This window comes from Anarrhichthys ocellatus, unplaced genomic scaffold (genome assembly GCF_004355925.1).
Source record: "Anarrhichthys ocellatus isolate YVR2014 unplaced genomic scaffold, GSC_Weel_1.0 scaffold17, whole genome shotgun sequence".
Lineage (NCBI taxonomy): Eukaryota > Metazoa > Chordata > Actinopteri > Perciformes > Anarhichadidae > Anarrhichthys > Anarrhichthys ocellatus.
Window position 1 is genome coordinate 492,838 of NW_022280047.1, and position 21,027 is coordinate 513,864.

At 38.5% G+C, this 21,027-nt stretch overlaps 3 protein-coding genes across 3 annotated transcripts in view; all 3 read right to left on the reverse strand.

The window, feature by feature from the left end:
- Positions 1 to 1,377: 1,377 nt before the first annotated feature.
- LOC116388585 (proepiregulin) lies at positions 1,378 to 11,287 on the reverse strand. Its single transcript, XM_031856597.1, has 5 exons — positions 11,076 to 11,287; positions 5,952 to 6,035; positions 4,565 to 4,691; positions 4,267 to 4,413; positions 1,378 to 2,893 (listed from the first exon to the last, which is right to left on the reverse strand). Exons 1-5 carry the CDS (start codon positions 11,113 to 11,115, stop codon positions 2,827 to 2,829), a joined length of 465 nt encoding a protein of 154 aa, XP_031712457.1. The 5' UTR covers positions 11,116 to 11,287; the 3' UTR covers positions 1,378 to 2,826.
- A 2,021-nt stretch (positions 11,288 to 13,308) lies between these two features.
- Positions 13,309 to 15,043, reverse strand: LOC116388725 (epigen-like). Its single transcript, XM_031856851.1, has 5 exons — positions 14,972 to 15,043; positions 14,593 to 14,724; positions 14,105 to 14,225; positions 13,807 to 13,959; positions 13,309 to 13,657 (listed from the first exon to the last, which is right to left on the reverse strand). Exons 1-5 carry the CDS (start codon positions 15,003 to 15,005, stop codon positions 13,615 to 13,617), a joined length of 483 nt encoding a protein of 160 aa, XP_031712711.1. The 5' UTR covers positions 15,006 to 15,043; the 3' UTR covers positions 13,309 to 13,614.
- Positions 15,044 to 16,507: 1,464 nt separating this feature from the next.
- LOC116388706 (probable bifunctional methylenetetrahydrofolate dehydrogenase/cyclohydrolase 2) overlaps positions 16,508 to 21,027 on the reverse strand; it is a 30,880-nt gene continuing 26,360 nt past the window's right edge. The window contains exons 6-8 of the mRNA XM_031856809.1: positions 19,822 to 19,914; positions 17,838 to 17,963; positions 16,508 to 17,249 (exon numbers count right to left, since the gene is read on the reverse strand). Of these exons, the coding sequence (XP_031712669.1) occupies positions 17,134 to 17,249; positions 17,838 to 17,963; positions 19,822 to 19,914 (335 nt within the window). The 3' untranslated portion in view covers positions 16,508 to 17,133. The remainder of the gene's footprint in view (positions 17,250 to 17,837; positions 17,964 to 19,821; positions 19,915 to 21,027) is intronic.

Here is a 21,027-nt window from a genome sequence, read left to right on the forward strand (position 1 = left end):
ACAGAACATCTAAAGCTGCTCCAGTCAGATGTTAAAAATGGCTCATTGGCTCCGGTTGAAGCACTAATGAGGGTCCAGAGAGTAAAACGGTGTTATAGATTAACTCGACACCGGACACTGCATTCAGTAGGTCAGACAATGACTGCCTGTACAAACATAATTACTGCTTTGCATTATTTAAGTGTAGAGTGGCTTTGCTATCAAATATTTGTCGTGTTTAAACTGTAGTAAAAGAATTTCAACGTCCTTCAAAATTCTTTGCAGTAAATGCTTTTTACAAATTAGCTTAAAAAACAAAATCAAAGGGTAAGAGCGAACTTTCTTTTAACACTGAACAAGTTAAGAATTTGTTAATGCAGTTCTCAGTTAAGTTTTTTTTATTTAAGAACCTGCCATGGTTTTGCTTTGCAGTACATTTCCGTGCACCTCTCTCATGTCAAAGTAGAAGAGCAACAACACAAATTAATATACAACCTTTAAAAACTGATGTTTGTAATGTAATTGGATCTAAGGGTCAGTACTGTTGACTCAGCTGTCCAATTAGTACCCACTGTAGCGTCATCATTTTCACTGATTCTTCCATCCACCTTGACATCTTATCAAAAATGTGAGTCTTGACAATTTTGAGTGTTTGCAGGAATGTGTGTGTTTGCACAGAATATGGACTGACTTTGAAGGGAATGTCTCCTCAAAGTTTCCCTGATTTTCTGGTGACATCCAAATAAAACTTTCTAATAAAACTTTGTCACATTACAAACTGTAAGATTGACTTAGGTTGAGGAATGATAGATGCAACGCTTTCCCACTTCTGTTATCACGTGTCATCATCGAAAAATAACAAGTTAGTGAATCAAATGCACTGCTGATAAAAAGGTTTCCTCCCTGTGTTGTTAGTCAGTGGTAGTCCTACATGTTTGGACAACCCAGTGTTACTGCAGTTCATGAAATAGTCCCAAAATTGAATCTTCTGATTCGTGTACATGGACACAAATTTACCGAGCTGGTTTGTTTTTCACTGCACACATTTTAGAAGGAAAAGCACAGATAACTGGTAATGTTGATGATGACCCACACATCCATTCAGTACCGGGTTCCTGGAACTGTCAATCAAACACAGCTGGTACTCATTTAATTAATTACACCCGTGATGTTGTCTCTCGTGGTCGTTTTTAGGATACATGAAGCTCCACATTGAGTTTTACAGAATACACACTGTCCAACAGTAACCTACATTTGGAAACTTCATTACTTGGCAGATGATTCACTTTTCCTTACCTACAATTTGAAGGGGCCAAAACACAGATGTGTACATGGTAGAATTGAAATAAAGGAGAGTACAAGCTGAGAATAGCAACATATTAACTTTAATTTATAGTTCATTGTACAGCTAATAGTGCCATTGCAAAAATATCATTTGGTGTAAAAAAAAAACAATAACAAAAAGAGGAGAGACATTTTCTTTCAAGAGAACTATTGATCACATAGAAGAAAAATGCCAACACTGTAAGAAGAATGTGAAGACTCTCAGCTGTGCCCTTCAGACAACAATGGCTCGTGAAGTGAGATCAAAGTCAATGAACAGAAAGAAAATATTCAAGTTCATTTTTGTAGCAGTAACAGCTTCCATAACAAAACAAGATTCCAGTATATACTTTAATACGTTATAATAAATTATCAAAACCAGAATACTTTCTGATGAAACAAAGTTCCAAATAATAAAACACATAATTGTTACACTCAGTGGCCAGTTTAATGAAAACAATAGCTATTTTAGATTTTCATTATAGCTATAAAAGGCAAACAATAAATACAAGTTGAACCGGAGGTGTTAGATATAAATCAAAAACTAAAAAACAGTGTAGGACTGTTGTAAGAAGGGAGATGATGGTTAAGACTTTATTATAATTTAGTTTAATGTTTCGATATCTGAGGCAGATTTAAAAGATGCGTGGAGATCTGTGACCTAGCAGAACCTCAAGAAAGAGCTCTCTGAAATCTTGATGTCAATCTCATATTAACAGGCAACAAAGGGCCTAATGTGAAGATTCTACAGCACAATTGACCCTTCGCTAAGTCCCGCCCTCGAATGCAGACCGGCCAATCATAGCATCACCAGGCAGCTCCGACCAGAGTGTGACCACTATCCGGCCCTGCTCCATAGACCCATATTGTAGACCCTTCTGTCTGCATCTCTCTTAAATTAATATTTATTCAGGGAGTGCAGTTAGTGACAGTGTGGGCTCCATGGTAACTCTCACAGCTTGAGGTAGTAGCAGCGGGGGGCGGGGCTTAGCGACGGGTAAATAGCTTTGATAATGATCGTTATAATGTCCGTTAGCTAAGCTGTGGCTTGTTGCCTTAGAAGTTAAAGGAGGAGGTTTACCTCTTGTTCTACAGACCTAAATGTCTAAAAGCATGGATCACTATGATGGGTGTTCGACAGACCCCTCACATTTCTTTAGACTTTCACATCCTTCCATGAATTTTCCATGACCCCCTCATCATTGTCACCCACAGAAACTGCCTTTGTGCGTCTCGCCTTTCATCTTTTCCAACATGAGGGCAGCGGGTGCTGAAACACGAACCGGTGCGGCTGTAACAACAGCCCACAAAGCTGTTTCTTTTTGAGCTTATTTTAAATATATATCTGTGTCGACCTGCCTGCTCGATGAAGCGATGCCGTGTGACATCCACTAAACCGGCCACTGAGTGTAAGCTCGTCAGGTAACGTCATGGTACTTTATGTTGACATTTTTTCTTTTAGGAAACTGGGGACATCGTGGTTTGCATTCTCCAGCGGCGGATGCAGTGAGTGTGTGTGGCACTCTAAGCTGTCTGGACTCCTTTGTAACCTTGTCGCTTCTGCTGACGTGGGAATTTGTTTTTCTTATACCTGTAAAAAAACAAACAGAACATATTTGGTTTAAAAAAGGTGCTAACCAAGTTAATACCTCTGTATTCTTGGGAAAACGTGATTAAATATGTGAATGTCTGTCTCATGTACAGGATTATATATAGCTTGAGCTCTCCTCCGCTCAGTTTGTCATCAAGAACAACTGTATATCAGCTCACAAGAGGGGATGTATTATCCCACTCAGGAAAAGTGCTTTCAGTCAGTCTGCACTTTCTGTAAAAGCTGCACTAGAATGGAACTCCATCCCAGCAACCATTAGAGAACTAGACACATACAGTTCATTTAAATATATTTCACATACTCTGCATGCTTTTATTATATTCATATTCTCTCTTCTTTTATTGTTTCTGCGCGCTTCGTAAAGGGTAAATAATGCTTAACTTTGTAATTTTAATGTTATATTCTGTTTTTAGGTTGACTTTGTGGACTACAGATTATAAAATAGCGTCTCTGCTTACTGTAGCACATTTACAGGAATGTTTTATGAATGTGCACTGTCCCTCCCAAGTTGAAATGTTCAAAGACATGTCTTTGAGGCCGTAATCACCGTCTGTGGTTTGACTTGTCTCTACATGAAACCGGATGTTGGGGCAGACTTTACGTCATGAGGGGCTTGATTTGAAACACAAGCTACACCTGTTTAACATGATGACAAGCGGAGTCTGAGTCACCCTCAAAATATAATGCTTTTGTTTGTAACAAACCTGTAACAAAATGCATCAGCAAAAAGAGAAGGGTTTCAGTTTATGGAGCCATACAAATCAATTTTTCCCAGTCTGGTTAGATTTACATGAAAAAAAATTCACCGTATTATATTATATTTATAAAACTTATATTACAACAGGTTGAATTGACCTTTTGGACTCAATACTAGACATAAATTAGCCTACTTGGAAATATTTTTTTTGCAACAAAGCTAGTGTACCTGGCCAGCTACATTCCTAATAATAATAATAATAATAATAATAATAATAATAATAATAATAATAATAATAATAATAATAATAATAATAATAACAACAACAACTTTATTTATATAGCACCTTTAAAAACAGAGTTCACAAAGTGCTTTGACAGTCAAAGCAGCAAAAACAACAATAATAACAACAGAAAGCTCAGTGAGACCGTTGGATACGTTAAAAATAAACTAAGAAATTAACGAAATAAAATAATAAAAGATAAAAATAATTTAAAAAATATATATATATATTATATACGGGTATTGACAACGACAAGTCACATCATTATCAACGTTAACAATGAACTGGTCTTATAGCTCTCACAAATAGTAAATTCACATCAAAGATTAATACCATTGCAAACATGAATTCATTCACAAACTAAAGCCGTACCATTTGCAGCAGAAGTACAGAGCTCCGGACACACCTATAATCAGCAGAGCCATGCAGAAAATGGTGCCAATGATCTGCTCTTCTCCCATTGGCTGAACTACGAGCTCCAGTTTGCTACACCTGGGGCCGTAGAAGCCCTTCTCACACCTGCAACATGGAGAGACAGAGAGTCATGCATGATCCCACCTGGTGATTAAAACTAGCGCACACGCACGCACACGCACACGCACACACACACACACACACACACACACACACACACACACACACACACACACACGCACACACAGGATCTTACTTGCAGTGGTGTTCGTTGAGGTCCACCAGCAGCATGCACTGGCCGGAGTTCATGCAGTAGCTGTCAAACGTGCTCTCGCAGTTCTGTGTCGACCTCTTCACCACATGAGGGCGCTCTCCTCCCTGGCCTGAAACAGCAACAGCAGGACAGCTGATGGGAAAGCTTTTCACAGGAAACTCTGCAGCTGAGGCTTCCAGAATCACAAACATCTTTTGAATCTCTAAATCACTGAAGACAGAAAAATAAATTGTCCGCTGCTATTTTGATGATAGAGCAAGCGTTTAAGTCAAACATTCGATGGTTGCGGGTTCTCAAATGTAAGAGTTTGTCTTGCCGTACATTATATTTAATTCAATGTTTTTGGACTTTTGGTCGGAAAAAGCAAGACATTTGATGACATTGGTGTGTACCCCAGGATATTGTGCATTTTCTCACTGTTTTCTGATGTTTTACAGACCAAAGCATTTGTAGTAATCGCGAAAATAGTTAACAGATTAATTGATGATGAAAGTAACTGTTATTTACAGCCCTAATTTGTTTATTTTACTCTTACGTCTTTTTAAATTTGTGGATTTTACTAAGTGTCATTTTTTGTACTTCTATTTACTGCTTTATCTTTTTCTCCAGGGTAAAGCACTCTGTAACTTTGTTTTGAAAGGTGGTGTATAAATAAAGTAAAAAAAAAAGCAGGTGTCACATTGGATTTAGAATGAGTATATATATCTTTTATTGTTTTGTGTCTTTTATTCAGAACACTGGATGTGAAATAAATAAACAATTCTGAGCTGAAATCATTTTCAGCACCTTCAAATTAAGGAAGTCTTCACTAGAGCTGCAACTAACAATTATTCTCATTGACAAATAATCTACAAATATTCTTTGTCCATAAAATATAAATCGTGAAAAACGGCCAGTTTAGGTGACGTCTTCATGTGTCTTGTTTCAGTCCAACACCCAAAGATATTCAACTTGAAATGATACAAAACAGAGAAAAGCAGCAAATCCTCACATTGGAGAATGTGTTTGATATTTTACCTTGAAAATAGTCTCAAACAATCAACTTGTTATCCAAATAGTTGCCTAGTTTTCTGTTGATCAGCAAATCGTTTCAACTCTCATAACTCACAACTATTTTTCAAGTTTAAGGTTTTCATACATTTTCAGGTTTAATGTTATTTTTAGTATACGTTTTTTTCAAATCCAAAGTGCAGATTGCAATCTTCCGTACCAAGAGAATAATATCCTGTATGAGATTACTTCCAGTTCTCCAAATGCAATACAATACTTGGAATTATGTGTTTGCACTTATATATTTTAAAGACAAATCCCTGCCCATTTAATATACTTGACAAATAAAGGGATGTGTTGCGGTTGTCTGGTTGAATACCTGCTGATAGAGAGGTGCTGTCTGCAGTCTGTAGTCTGGATGAGACGCTCCTGGTGAGAACATACGGCCAGAGCAGCATGACACCTGTTGAACAGAATATTGGTCTCATTAGTCACACTGCTTTCAAGGTCATTAGGTCAGTTCTATTGAACTTAACTAGCCCTTTGTAGGATATTTTGGTTACCATACCACGTGACATGTGACTTTACCACAGACTGTATATCAGAAGTACACGTAGTCCCTGTGACGTCACATACTGGTTTGTGGATTACCGTTTTGAAGTCCAAGCTCAGCATTTTGGCCGTCACCATCTTGGTTTTTGGCCATTGTGATCTTGTTTTTTTTTGCAACCAGAGTGACACAAGAGGGTGGAGCTAAGTACAACCGAACGCTGATGAGACATTTTTAGGTGACCAAAATATTACAATTAACTTTCATGAACTGAAAACACCGGACAACGCTGTGGTAGCGACCTGTCAATCACAGTAAGCCCACCCATAAATCACTAAAGCATACTCTGCTTTATGGTCTATCTGACTCTAAATGGACCATAATTTACTAAATGAACATCACGCTGTATTGAAGAAGACTTGAAACTAGAGATTGAGACCATAAACTCATGTTTACAATGTTTACTGAGGTAATAAATCAAGAGAGAAGTAGTCATTTTCTCATAGACTTCTATACAATCAGACTTCTTTTGCAACCAGAGGAGTCGCCCCCTGCTGGTCAGTAGAAAGAATGCAAGTTTAAGGCACTTACACATTGGCTTCCCTTTTCAGACCCAGTCATAGCCTGATTTTTATTCAGGATGAGGATAACCTTAAATTCATATCTAAGTCTTATCATAAGTGTTTTACCACATAGACACTGTGACCTAATTTCAATTATCATTACAAATGACTGTTGTTGTTCATAAAACCTTGATTTGTCACGCAAACAGAGAACTCTACAGTTGCAAATGTCATTTTCACATAAGATTATTTCGTTTTAAAGATTTACTGCAATGGAAAATTTGAATTACTTTGAATTTGCATTTGTTAAATGGATATTTTATGTGAGCAAAGGGATTGTAACAGTATGTTGATCATTTAGTCCACAACACCCCAAAATAATTTATGTTTGTTGTGTTTAGATAAGACACCACAACACTAGCATTTAGAAAATATTCAGAAATCATAAACATGAAGAAAATAACTTTCTATAATAATGATAAGATTCTCTGCCAAACCTTGGCAACAATAGGACGTGAAGCTGTGCGGCTCGTGGGGCCTGTATCAGCCTGCACAACTTTATACTGCACTTCATTCGCAGACGCCCACATTCCTGCAGTTGGAGGGTGAAAAAAGCAAACAAACCCATGAACCTGAATGCAAGATGTGTCTGGTTACGACTGGTTATGAAGCTGGTTATACTCGCTATAAAAGCCTGGCCATCAGTCTGTTGTTATGGCTGCAGAGATATTTTCCTCTGTTTTCCGCGAGACGACTCAGCCCAGTTGTTGGGTGTCTCTGACATGGCTCATTGGTGTAAAGTACAGAGTGCACGTGAGCTGGAAATATCAACAAAGCCACTTCTGTATTATTAATTATATCCCTGTCCAATCAGCCCATTTATATCATTAGTCACTGTCTCACTGCGATCTGTCAACGTGATCCCGATACTCATCCCACCTTACTCACTGATATTTAGATGGGAATTGCACCTGTATTTTTCCGACGGTTCGCACAATGACGAGGAAATGTGACTCTCGTCTGACACCGAGCGGGTTAATACAATAAATCTAGGGTAAAGGTGAGAAGTGCCACAACAAGCTGGCTGTGTATGACCCACATTATCAACAGCAGCAAAAGGAGGGAAGGTTATCAGCGCAGGCCAACTGTTATCATGATGGATAACTGGTTAATAACAAGAACTAATGTGTGCCTGCACAGTGGAAGTAAACAAAGAGAGGAATAGAAGCATGAACTACAAAACTCTGAGGTGTTTTCAAAATGAACTTCCGTCTTCACAGGAAACCACTCGGTTAGGTTTAGGCAATAAAGTACTTGGTTAGGTTTAGGAAAATATCATTAAATACTTAGTAAGGGTTGAGGAAAAGTTTGTGAAATACTAAGTTAGGTTTAGGAGAAGGTTGTGAAATACTTAGCTATGTTTAGGCAACAAAAATACTTAGTTGGGTTTAGGCGAAGATCATGAAAATATGGTAAAATACTAAATTAGGTTAAGGAAAAGATCGTACAACACTAAGTTAGGTTTAGATAACAAAACTACTTAGTTAGGTTTATGAAAAAATCTAAAATATTGAGTTAGGTTTCGGAAAAACATGGTAAAATATTTAGTTAGGTCAAGGAAAAAATCGTAAAATACTAAGTTAGGTTTAGGAAAAGGTTGTGAAATACTTAGCTATGTTTAGGCAACAAAAATACTTAGTAAGGGTTGAGGAAAGGTTTGTGAAATACTAAGTTAGGTTTGGACGAAGACCATTAAATACTTAAGTAAAGGCAACAAAACGACTTAGTTAGGTTTAGGAAAAGGTCTTATAATACTTAGTTAGGTGAAGGAAAAGATCGTACAATACTAAGTTAGGCTTAGATAACAAAACGACTTAGTTAGGTTTAGGAAAAAATCTAAAATACTTAGTTAGGTTTTGGAAAAGATCATGAAATAATTAGTGAAGTTGAGGAAAAGATTGTGGTTTGGGTTAAAATAACCACGGTAGTGCCGTAACTACATTACGCAAGTTATGTGACAATTAAATCAACGTTGACTTCTCGTTTCACATGGGGGACGAACAGCTGTTTCCTGGCTGGTTGGCTGACCTATCCGCCTCCCCTCCCACCTGCCCCGCTTGGAGTCTTTATACTTCCTGGCTCATAATTACAAAATAATAATAATTTTGTGGGATATCTACGAATTACGGCGCACTCTTTTTCGTAGGTATAGCTACGAATGCTGGATGAGACCAGCCTGCTCCACTACACTTCAGAGGGAAACCACCACTTTGTTTATTTTACCGCTACATTTACCGGTTATTTTGCAGATTGTAACATGTTTGGCTTGTGAGCCCTTATGAATAAGTAGTGTCTAGATTATCTCCCCTCTACAACGTCTGTGGTTCCTCTTATATATTTGCTTGATGCCCAATGACGTAGAATTTTTGAATATTTCACAAAATAAAACAACTAAGATTAGAGAAACCAAAACATGAATACAAATGTATGCAGCAGAGATTTGTTTTTCTTCTGTCCTCTCCTATTAATTATCTCATGACCCCCTCAGATTTATCTTGCGACCCTTTGGAAGGGCCGGACCCTTAGGTTGGGAACCACCTAAGGGAATAAACCACCAAACTGTAAAGGATCTAAAACTAGCTCAACCTCCACCAGCATCATTATTAAGAATCTAATAATGTCATAATAACCGAATGAGTACTTTTACTTCGGTACTTAAGTTGGATTTAAAATGCAAGGCTTTAACTAGTAATGGTGTCTACTGGGCGCTCGTCAGTTTATACAAGCTACAATGTTACATGACTCTTTACATATAAGAAGGAACGTGAGCAACAAGCTAATGACTTGATTTAATGATTTAATCAGACCGCATGCATGTGCTTCCTAACAATAAATCTTCGCAGTTTAATTGTCAGCATCTCCCAGCATCCCTCGGGCTCTGAGCTCAGCGCGTGCATCAGCTCATCCACACAGGAATGTCCTTCACCCCGACTCCAAAAACTTCCACTCGTTTCTGAAGTCACTCATGTGAAGTTAAGAAACAGGCCTCATGTTTGGCGATAACTGATCGCTCAATTAGTTTAAGTGATAGAAGAGGAAATTTGATCTTGATCTATGTAAAATACTCACAAAGCAAAATGCACCTTATAGATTCAACAGTGAAACTTAAATTTGAGTTAAATTGATGGGTTTTAATTTGCCCATGGGTCCGTAAATACTGCTGAATTCAAACCGATGCAGTTACATTGCCTCCAATATAAAATTATGTTCATGTTTTAAGTCCTCATAAAGGATTTAATGTATAGGGTTAAGAAATGATGACACTTTGGAGATAATATTATTTGACATTAGCTGCATTTTAATGTGGCAGGAGAGGAATTATTGATTATTATAGTAAAAGTCCTGCATCCATAATTTCAGATAAATTGCAGAAGCGCTTCCTACTTAAAGTATCGAAAAAGTAGTCATTGGATGGACCCTGATTATTATTTATTAGCGTAATTATTTATTACCATTTAATATACCTGCTTGAGGTCACTTTAAACATTTTAATACACATTTGGGTGTTTTAATATGTCACACTGCTTCACGTCTTATCAGCCAATCATATGTTTGGTAGGTCTTGTAACAGCTCAATAAAATATAGTGTGAAAAGAACAATAATTCCCTCTGATATGAGTATAAAATAACATGATGAAAATACTCCAGATAATAATAATAATGCTGCATTATGAATAAACTACTCTTTTTCTGATACTGAATAGAACATTATAAATGCAAGGCTTTTACATGTAACAGAGTATTTGTTTAGACTGTGGTTATACTTAAAGGATCTGAATACTTCTTCCAACACTCTAGAAGATGCAAAAAAAGGTGTGTGTGTGTGTGTGTAGAAGTCACAGTAAAACACAGTGGAGTAAAAGTATTTAAGTACTCAGCTCCGTTACATATGAAAAACACTCCGATATACGTAAAAGTACCGCATTCAAAATCTCACTCAGGTAAAAGTAAAAGTGCAGAAGTACCACCAGCTAAATGCGTCACTGAACGCATCAAAAGTAACGTTATTGTATCATTAAAACCGGTTCATTAGTGTTGTTTTACTGTCGTGAATCATTTGAAGTACTTCCTTGACTGCTGGGTGTAGTGACATGAAGTGGAGTTTAAAGTATAAAGTAGTATTAAACACTCAAGTAACTGTGGCTTTAAAACTGCACACGTTCTGACAGCGACCTGCTTTTTCATCAGTGGCGTTTAATGGCCTTTTTCTCATGCGCTCCCCTTCGCTACATTTTAGCACCGTGTGGTTTAACAGCCCGAACCCACGCAGAGAAACCAGAGACAACACACTTCTTCATCCCGTTGAACGGTAGAAACCAACAGAACTTACCGATAAGCGAGAGGAGCGCTGAGGGTTTGCTGTTCCCCATGCTCACGGCCGACAGACGGACAGGTCGATGACAGGAGGTGAGGCTCGGTGGTCGCGTGCAGGCAAGAGTCCTCTGGATTACTGGCACCTTCGATTTCTCAACAAAAAATAAATAATTTAACGATTAGATAAAAAGGCGGCAGGTCGACTCCTCTCTGGAACACAGACAAACTGGAAACCAATGGGATCCATCCTGCCGTCTGGGTGTGGTGAAAGACGCCTGTAATTTAGACAATTTCACACTTCAAACTTCAAAGTACAAAAGACCCTGAAGGCACCATTTCAATCAATACAAAGAACGAGGAGGAGCTGCTTCCTGTCATCCTTTGTATCATTGATGGGCTCCTTTAAATTCAGATGTACGTTTACTCATATTGTGTACCACGACAGATACATATTGGTGCCAGAAGTATTCACGCCGTTTACTCAAGAAAAAGTAGTTATTCTACAATGTAAAAATACTCCTTTACAAGTAAAGATCCTTCATTCAATATCCAACTTAAAGGTGCAACATACAGGATTCAGAGCATTGATATAGCAGCTTTTTAGTGCATGTAAGTGCATTTGAGCGTGGCCAACGCTCTGTACTGCTCTCTATGGCGGTTTACAGCCGATAACACCGTCCTGACCGATGGTGTCGTTTGCGGAAGCGCAGCACCCACCCTCCAGTCCCCCCCTCAGGTGAACGCAGTTAGCTCTGTCAGCACTTTTGCCATAGTTTGCACTGTTATCACTATTAGCACCGTTAGCTGTGAGCCGCCGGCTCAGCCGTCGCCAAATTGAGAGGCAATAGAACTGCTCCCAGTCTCGGATTTAGTACCAGTTAATGTTAAAATTATCAGCAAAAATAAACGCAGTGGTTATCATGGAGCAAAATGGCAAAACGTTGTGTTATTATGTATTAGCCTAAAGGGTTAATATGTATTATACTGAAGCAAAAACATGTAAGGAGCATTTTACTGTTGTAGCCGGTCAAGGTGGAGATGCTTTATATGCTGCTGGTTAACAGTAACCTGTTGCAATGCATTAGATTTAACAAACTGTTTTGTTTGAAAGATCTTAATCTATTAGCATCAGTAATGAGTAAAAACAGCTGAGAAACAAGTGTAGAGCAGTAAAAAAACAGCACAATATTTCCGTCTGAAATATAGTGGAGTATAACATCAAATAAATCTCAGTACAAGTACATTAAAACTTAACCTGAGTGCAGTATTGAGTATATGCAGATACTTTCTACCTCTTCAGACAGATATAGTTTATGCCCTTTGCCTATGATTTGGAAAAATCCAACCTAGTCATAGCCTACCTGCACCTATTATAGCATAAGGTAAGCATATTCATATCTTCAAAATACCCAAAGACATAAGCGTCTTTGGGTATTTTGAAAAGCGCTATATAAAATGTATGTATTATTATTATTGTTATTATATTCAAGTACATATATTACCTCTCTTTCGTTCAAAAATATTTCACTATTAGGTATCTTATAAACACACTGGACTTCTCAAATCAAAATAATTGAAATGACCCTGAGTTTCTGGCTTACTGTTCTAACTGGTATTTCTGGTACTGGGTATACTGGTGATACATAAGTTATTTCTAATAGAAACCCTTTTTGCCATTTGTATCCTGGCGTGGTTACCTATTTGTTCACTGATTTTAACTGTTGGATGTTAACACCTGTGTTTGTGTTTTATGTACCTTTTTTATATTTGTTTAAACTGATTTTATTCTATTTTCAGTATCTTCATTATTCAATTCAACATGTTGTATTAGAAGATTCAAATACATAATTTTCTCTCCTCTGAACATCCGCTTTACGTCATTTTGTACATGTGTACTGTTTGGTATTTGGCATGCAGGCTCTTTTACATGTCGATTTTGTGATACAGTATTATTAAAGTTTTTGTCTCTGGATCCATGGGCATTATCCCCTCAGGGGAGTAATACATTCATATCTAACAGGCACACACCAACTTTTAAATAACAGTTGGCTTCCTACTGTATTTGACCCTTATGTGTCACAGGGACATTACTGTTACATTTTTTTCTATTTATTCATAGATGTTCTAATCCAAAATGGTGCCATAACAAAGAACATGCTTGTGGAGTCTCCCATTTAGACAAAATATCCAAGTAAGAAGTGTGTGTGTGTTTACTCAACTTTTACCCACAAAAATTTCAACGACACGTACATTTTTCATAAATTTATTACAAAATCTAAAATAAATTGAACACTTTCAATAAGTTAATTGCTATAATACAATAAATAATCAGATTAGTTCTCCCTCATTCTTTAAAGGACAATGAATCATATCTGTTGAACATAAATAGACACGGTTTGCTCTTTCCTCCTCCTTAAAAAGTCCAAAGATGGTCTCTTAATTGCTTTGCAAATCATTGCCAATGCTGTCATTTATACAGTGTGATGGTTCATGTTTCATAATGATGATGAAGATGATGACGAAGATGATGGCAAACATGGGGTCACACCGACAACTCAGACGGTGCAGCTTTTTTTGAGCGGTGCTGATTTTATACACCTGCAGAAGAAAAAAAACAACCATATGAATTAGAATGTATTCTTATATGCTTATTAACAATTCAATATGGAAATACTATATTTCTCCCATTGCTACGTGCCCCTATTCCTTTATACAGCTTTGTATGGCGAAAGCCTGCAGACACTCACCTCTTATTAGCAAGGCAGTAAATGATGAAGGCCAGGACAATGACCAGCATGGCGACACCAAAACTGATGCCAAGCAGTTGCTCCAACTCAGGTGAAGAGTACGAGAGGTGGGTCATTAACATGCAGCGACGCCCGCTGTAGGAGGACTTGCAGCTGCGGATTATACGCATAAATATGTGAGCGCATTCCAGAGCCGAACACGAACCAACATGTGCATGTGGATGAAAAACTAAAAACACATTCAGGATGCACAGTGAGCCTATAGGCCAGGCTTCAACATGTCTGAGATAACGCTTACATGCAAGAGGGTTCGTCGCTGTCTTGGGGGTACATGCACTCTCCATCGTTTTCACAGAACGTTTCATGTTCACTTCTGCACGATCTGCTCGAGAGCAGAACCTTAGGTTTCTCCATACTGCCTGTAGAGAGAGAGAGAGAGAGAGAGAGAGAGAGAGAGTAGCTTCATCATCAATTATCAACCTTTTAACTTAAATGTATGGGGGTCTATTTGTGCCATTTAACTGACTAGAAATTAATCAACTAACAAAAAAGCAAAAATGATGGATACATGACAAAACAATAGTTTTTCAAATAAAAACTGAATGACTTTATTGGTTTGTTTAAAATACAAATTAAAATATTTTTTGAATAAGTGAGTGACAACATTTTTCATTTATTTATTTTTCCTCTTGTGGCAGGAGGTGGGACCCATACTGCTGTCAAATTATTTATTATTTACCATTTACCAAACCGCTGATCCTTTACAGAGTCACGGGGGGGGCTTACCGTTGATGAGCTGTGTGGTCACTGATGAGTTCCACAGAGCAGGAGTTGCTGTAGTCGGGAGGTTGTTAGTCAGCATTGCAGATTGCACTGTTGTGGTCAGGAGAAGCAGTGCTGCCATTGCTGAGTGGAGGGCTGGAACACATGGAGGGAAATAAGATTCTTTATCTCACAAATGCTGTGATACTTTTACTACTCAAAAAAAAATTGCCTGCAATTTGGTATAACGGTATTCCCCTTTTTACTTTTATAGAAAGGGCTACATCACCAAAACATCAAATTGTAATAGTTTTTCAATAAGCAGGGACCTTTCAGTTAATTTAAACAAACTGCAAACTCCCCTAATTTAAATAATTTCAAATGTAATAAACTAGAACCTTACCGTGCTCCGCGTACGTCTGTCTTTGTGTAAACATATTGTCTTCTGCCGGTGTGATGTCTGATGTTCTCAGCCCAACTCCCTCTGTGTGATCATCAAGAAGCATCTGCTGGATTTATATACAGAGCTCCCAACCACTAAAAATGCCGATCAATGAAGCAAAGATTTTTTTTCTTCTTTTTTTTTTTTTTTTTTAAACGAGAAGTATTTCCTTCCTTTTCTCTGCATGCAGAGGCGAAGTATAAACCGGTTTGATGATGGTGGTCGGGGTACGTGATTGCCCCACAGCTCTTTACTTGTGGCCTCTTCTTTGGAAGGTATTTGAACCTACGCAATCCCTTTGGCAGACTGGTAGTTTCACTAAAATGCCCTTTTGGGAGTTTTAAAAGGTTGCTACATTGACGATTACAGGTGTTGTGAAAGCCTCAATTTCTTCAAAGGAGCTTATTACAGAAGCTATTTTGTTTGTTTTGGCAGCCTCTAACTTTTTGTATGACAGGTGAAGAGAGGATGTGTTGACAAAAAAAAAGAGAGAGGACAGAAGCTGTAAAGATTAAGTGAAGCATTCTTTAGTAGATGGAAGTTAAACTTTGGAATATACAGTGTAAAGAAGAGGAATTAGCCTCCATTTGGTAGTTGGCCATGTCTTATTTTATTAAAATCTCAGTACCACTTTATATAAAGGGTTTATGGGTGCTAATTAGTAGCATTATTAATGGTTAATCAGTAATTTTTACATATAGATCTGTCACACACCATTAATAATAATAACTTTTGGGTTTGACGCTTGCTTTGTTTTTTAGCTACATTTATAATAATCTTCTCTCTACGTTTACTATCTTGAATAGTTGCGCGCAGATCAACAACTCAAACTCTCAAAGTCATTGAATGAATTCCCCATAGAAATAGAATACGAGTAGAACCCTGACATTCCCATTCAAACCAACGTGGCAGGATTGTCCGAGCGGCGGCCATTTTTGTGTGTACCATTGCCATTGCAACCGTTGTAGCTGGCTCACTTCCATATCAACAAAACCGACTCGCGGTAAGTCGCTGGCTAGTTAGCTAGCTTGCTATTTATGCCATGCTTTAATGCTAAAACTGGTTACAGAAAATGAGCTGTGCTGGTGGGTCTAACGGTCCCTCCGCCTCTCTCCCCACGGCTGTGGAGAAGGACAAGCTACCGAGCTAACTAGCCGGCCATCCCGTCCGCTCTCTTCCCAGCGAGCTGTATACTGTTGTGCGTTGTCACCATAACAACTAACGGTTATCTTCTTTTGTACCATTCAAATGACTACGAAAAACAGTCCAATGTCCATTCTACTCCTGTTGTATTAGTATTGAATTCCCAATTTTCACTTTTCAAGCGATACATGTGATGAATTACAGCAAATCTGTGGAAGATGAAATAAGTTAAGTCAGTTAAATATGACTCAAATTGTTATTTCCCAGGGAGTTTACAATAGATCACAACATCAGATCTACTAAACCCAAAAGTTGTTTCTGAATTCTCGTAACTAATATATAAAGCATTAAAATGTTTATTAATCGTTTGTAAAATCATTGATTACAGTTTATAAACCCTTTTGGCAACGATGCCTTCTAGAAAGTGGTAACATAATCTCCTTCAAGAATAACAATGTGACTCATTTTCACTTTTTCATTCTGTGATTTTCACATCGAGGCTTTTTACAGGGAATAACTGTGTGATGCATAACATTCTTCATGCAGAGAAATCACTTAATAGGATAATCTCTCCTTCTCTACAGTAAATCAGGGAAAAAAGACAGAGATGGTAGTACTGGCACAGCATTGTTTTTCATTTAATATTCCTTTTCCAGAGAATCTGAAATGTTCAACAATGAACCAAAACAACTTCAGTAGAAAAAATATGAATCTAAATTCTTAAAAAGTGAACTCTGAAATTAATCAATTAAATAAATAATAACATTCAAAGTATAAACAAAGTACATATCAAGTAAGTTTCCCAGCAGGTATGAAGTTTTGAGCTCGTGAATTTTGAAATGAAAGTATGTTTGCTAAAATGTGTGTAAAACTAAATGAACTGATATAAGTATGTGTGTACATATGCATACACTGTTTGTACTCAGCATCAGTCGATAAAAGGAATGTGTGTGTGTGTGTGTGTGTGTGTGTGTGTGTGTTTAATGCATCAGTGCGTTTCTGGCCGCGGTCACAGTGTTCTTCATCAGCATGGCGACGGTCATCGGACCCACGCCTCCGGGAACAGGTGTGATGAAACCTGCCTTCTGCTTCACTCCTGCAACAAGTCAAACAAATTTAATTCATTATTTTCTTTCTATATTCCAAGAACCAGAGCTTAGAATGACATTTTACTTTGGAACAACATTACATGCAGTAATCTCAGCCATTGAGATATTGTCACTGGCAGCAAAAATTTCATCAAATGATCAGTGAAAAGTTTGTCATATTACACCACGGTTGTAGTATGAAGCAGGGTTGCAGGGTTGTCAAAGTTGAATATGGTTTTAAATTGTTAACAATTTGGTTTTGCTTTGACCTGAAGAACAAAAATCTGCTTTAAAATAGTTTTTATGCCTCCGTCCATCCGTCTGTACCGTTCTCGTGAGTTTGAAGGACCTTGAGGAAATTTAGGATGAAATTATAAAAACTTGGTGGTCAAAGGTCACTGTGACCTCATAAAACACAGTTTATGTGTCTAAGAGGATAGAATGATGAACAGACGAGGATATAAACTGGATATTGAATGATTGGCGGAGGCGTACAACGGCGAGGCGGTAATTCCAGTTCACTGCTGCGTTACAAATGATATATTCACCATTTACACCATTTATTCCTCTTCTGATGAACGTTTTGGATTATTTACCCTCAAAGTCCACGTCCCCGATGAGCCGCATTTTCCCCGTGTTCGGGACCTGGATGCGGTTTATGCCAACGTCGATGACTGCCGCGCCCTCCTTCACCATGTCTGCTGTGATCAGCCCGGGAACCCCTAGTCACAGGAACCGGGACCAGGAACAGTTAGAAGATGATCATTAGTTGATCTCTTGTTCACCATCGCATGGGGATGAGTACTATGGATACAATTCAATTCAATTTATATTATCTAAAATCACAAATTTGCCTCGGAGGGCTTTACAATCTGTACAGCATACGGCATCCCTCACATCAGAACAGGAACACATTCAATGCATATGACAGAAACTATTCATATAATGAGTGGACACATCATGGTTGGGTTAATGTGCCTGGGGAAAAGATCCGCTGGGCCCCTACTAACCCCTCATTCTTCCCTCTCTGTGCAACTCCTGGAGACCCCAAAACACAGGTTTAGGGGCAATCTGATTTAACACAAATTCATTTAATATGCACCTTGTAAGCTAAATGCAATTTGAAATAATTCAGATTTTAAAAACAGATTTTGAGGTAGTGCCCCCTCTTGAAGACGGGCCCCCCCCCCCCCCCCCCTCGGGCCCTTGTCGTGTTAATTGTAGCGTGACGCTACAATTAATCAAATGACCAAACAGCGACAGCAGCGAGTCGTTTCCTTTCTGGTCGTCACCTGCTTTTAATCACAGGTTCACTTAAAAGCCAGCAGAAGCAAAAAATGAGAGGAGGCCTCGGCTAACCGTCTACAAGGAAGGGAATAATTATACCATTGTGTATTTATTTTTGAAAACCCTCTCTGCTTTGAAGCTGGCTGCCAGAGAGCTGTCAATTTGAACCACCCAGACTGCAATTACAGCTCCTCAACAATGAGATGAAGTCTGAGTCAAAACCAAATTCAGAACGACGACAATTAAAACATTAAACCCCAGATGCATTGCGGATTCCCACGTGACGTGAAAACAGTTGTGCACCGGGCCGGCTGGAGTTCACTTAATCACACAGTGCAGGGTCCTTATGTCAGTTCCTCATTTGGAAACGTCACACACTGACGGTTGGAACCCTTTGGTGCCCTTCCCATAAGACTGTTTTTAGTCATCAGGAAGCGTTCCACTTATCACAATGGAAGGAGGACGCGGCGCCCTCCCAAGGCTTTCACGGTTAATTAGAGACAGATAGTCCTGCCCTGCACTCACTGACTGGCTATTGTTCTTCAGGAGAGCTGTAATCCACAGTTGGCTGAGAGTACACATACCGAAACTTTTCAGGCTCCATTATTGCCAATTTGACAAGATCCCTTCAAGTAAGGGCTGGTGAGCACTTTCACAACTTGTCCTCTTTGTACCAGGCCGCATGATTTTCTCTCTGGCACTTCCAACGCTGATTAAAGGAATGTGCACCTGAGGCTGGTAATAAAAAGAAAAGGAAAACAAATACAGAATCACTTCCCTTAGAGAAGATTTTTTATCTAATTTGTGATGCAACATTTGAATGGAAGAGGGCATGGAAAAGTACGGTCCTTTAGGGGAAACCATGCACTCACGTAATTAGCTAATCCACTCAATTGAAAGTGAAAACAAAAGAGGAAGTCTTCAGTTATCACTCAGACAAATGTCCATTTGATTCTGCATTTCTTGGTTCACCTTTGACCTAATGTCTTTATTGTTGTGAAAATGAGAGAAATCATTTATAATTTACTTCATTGACTCCATTCAAGTTTGGCTAGAAACTGCCACATTTAACACGGATAGTTTATTACTACGCACCTTTGACGTAAAGGAAATTAACCGACACTGAACAAGAATCATTAGCTGCAGCGCTAAGGCTAAATGATTTGTTGTGTACATGATTCTGAGTTATTAAATCAAGTTAGAAAGCCCTTTTCTCTTAGTGCCGGATGTGTCACTTTGGTGATCAGTTCTTAAAACTGTAAATGAACAAATGTGTCATAACGGTGTGCTTACCTGCGGCTGCGATGATGATGTCAGCCAGGCTGGTCAGCTCCTTCAGCTGTTCCTTCGGCGTGCATCTGTGGGCGATGGTCACCGTGGCGTCACCTGAGAGGACACAAGGGTTTCTGCACCGTCACATTTCACAAAAAGAAGATGCATCAAAAACTCAACGGGTCTCTTCTGGAACATCTTATTATCCCTCTAAAGATCCTACAATAAAGACCACCCCTGCTGTCCTCAGCTAAACTTACTTCACTTTTATGAAGTCATGAAGCTGCAGTTTAAACCTCACAAGCTCCAGTTTACAAAATAAATGCCTTTTAAAAAAAAAGTTCAGCTGCTATTTTATTTACTGCCATTCATACATGTTTTCAAAGTACAGGGAGAAAAGTCCTTTATTCATTTTTTTTAAATATATATATTGGTGCAAAGGACAGAACACTATACACAATGTGTAAGTAATACATAGGAATATACAGATGCAGAAATATAGACGAGAAAAACAAAAAAACTAAATAGACATGACAATGTCTTTTATAAATATGGAAACTAGTCCTTTATTTAGATAAAGTACTCATAAGGTAACATTTACATTTTTTAAGAGCATGTTGATCAATATTTCATGTTAAATAATATAAAACCTGTATATCTTTATATTTTATGCAACTGCATTTGAAAGTAAGAGTTATTACATTTTTTTTTTAAACAACGTTTAATAGTTATTTGTTTTATTTGATCTATCTGTCTGACTCAGCTCAGGAGGTAACAATGATTGTGTGCCACAGTTTAATAAAAAGAAAAGAGTGAGTTTACAAAAGTTTGGAAAAGTACAAGCAAACTGCTTTTTTTCAGGGTGTGTAATTTCGGTACAACCTTCACCTCCATTGTATTGAGTTTCAGGGGAGGATTTCTCAAAAACCGCGCGTGAGACTGAAACCACCAGAAAGAGTGTGTACAGATGTAGTCATCGCGCCACAGCTCTGTGGAAGCCCTCCGGTGACGACACCGTGCGGCCGGTGATTACGCGATGAGGCGGAGCGACATACAAACAGTAATCCTGATCTCTATCTGAAAGTGTGTGGCGACATCCTGCACAGTCGTAACTCAGCTGTGACCTGGAATGTGGGGCGTGATGAGAGGATAACGCAGGGGGGGGGGGGGGGGGGGGGGGGGTTACTGTTTGTATGGCGCTCGGCCTCATCGCGTAATCACCGGCCG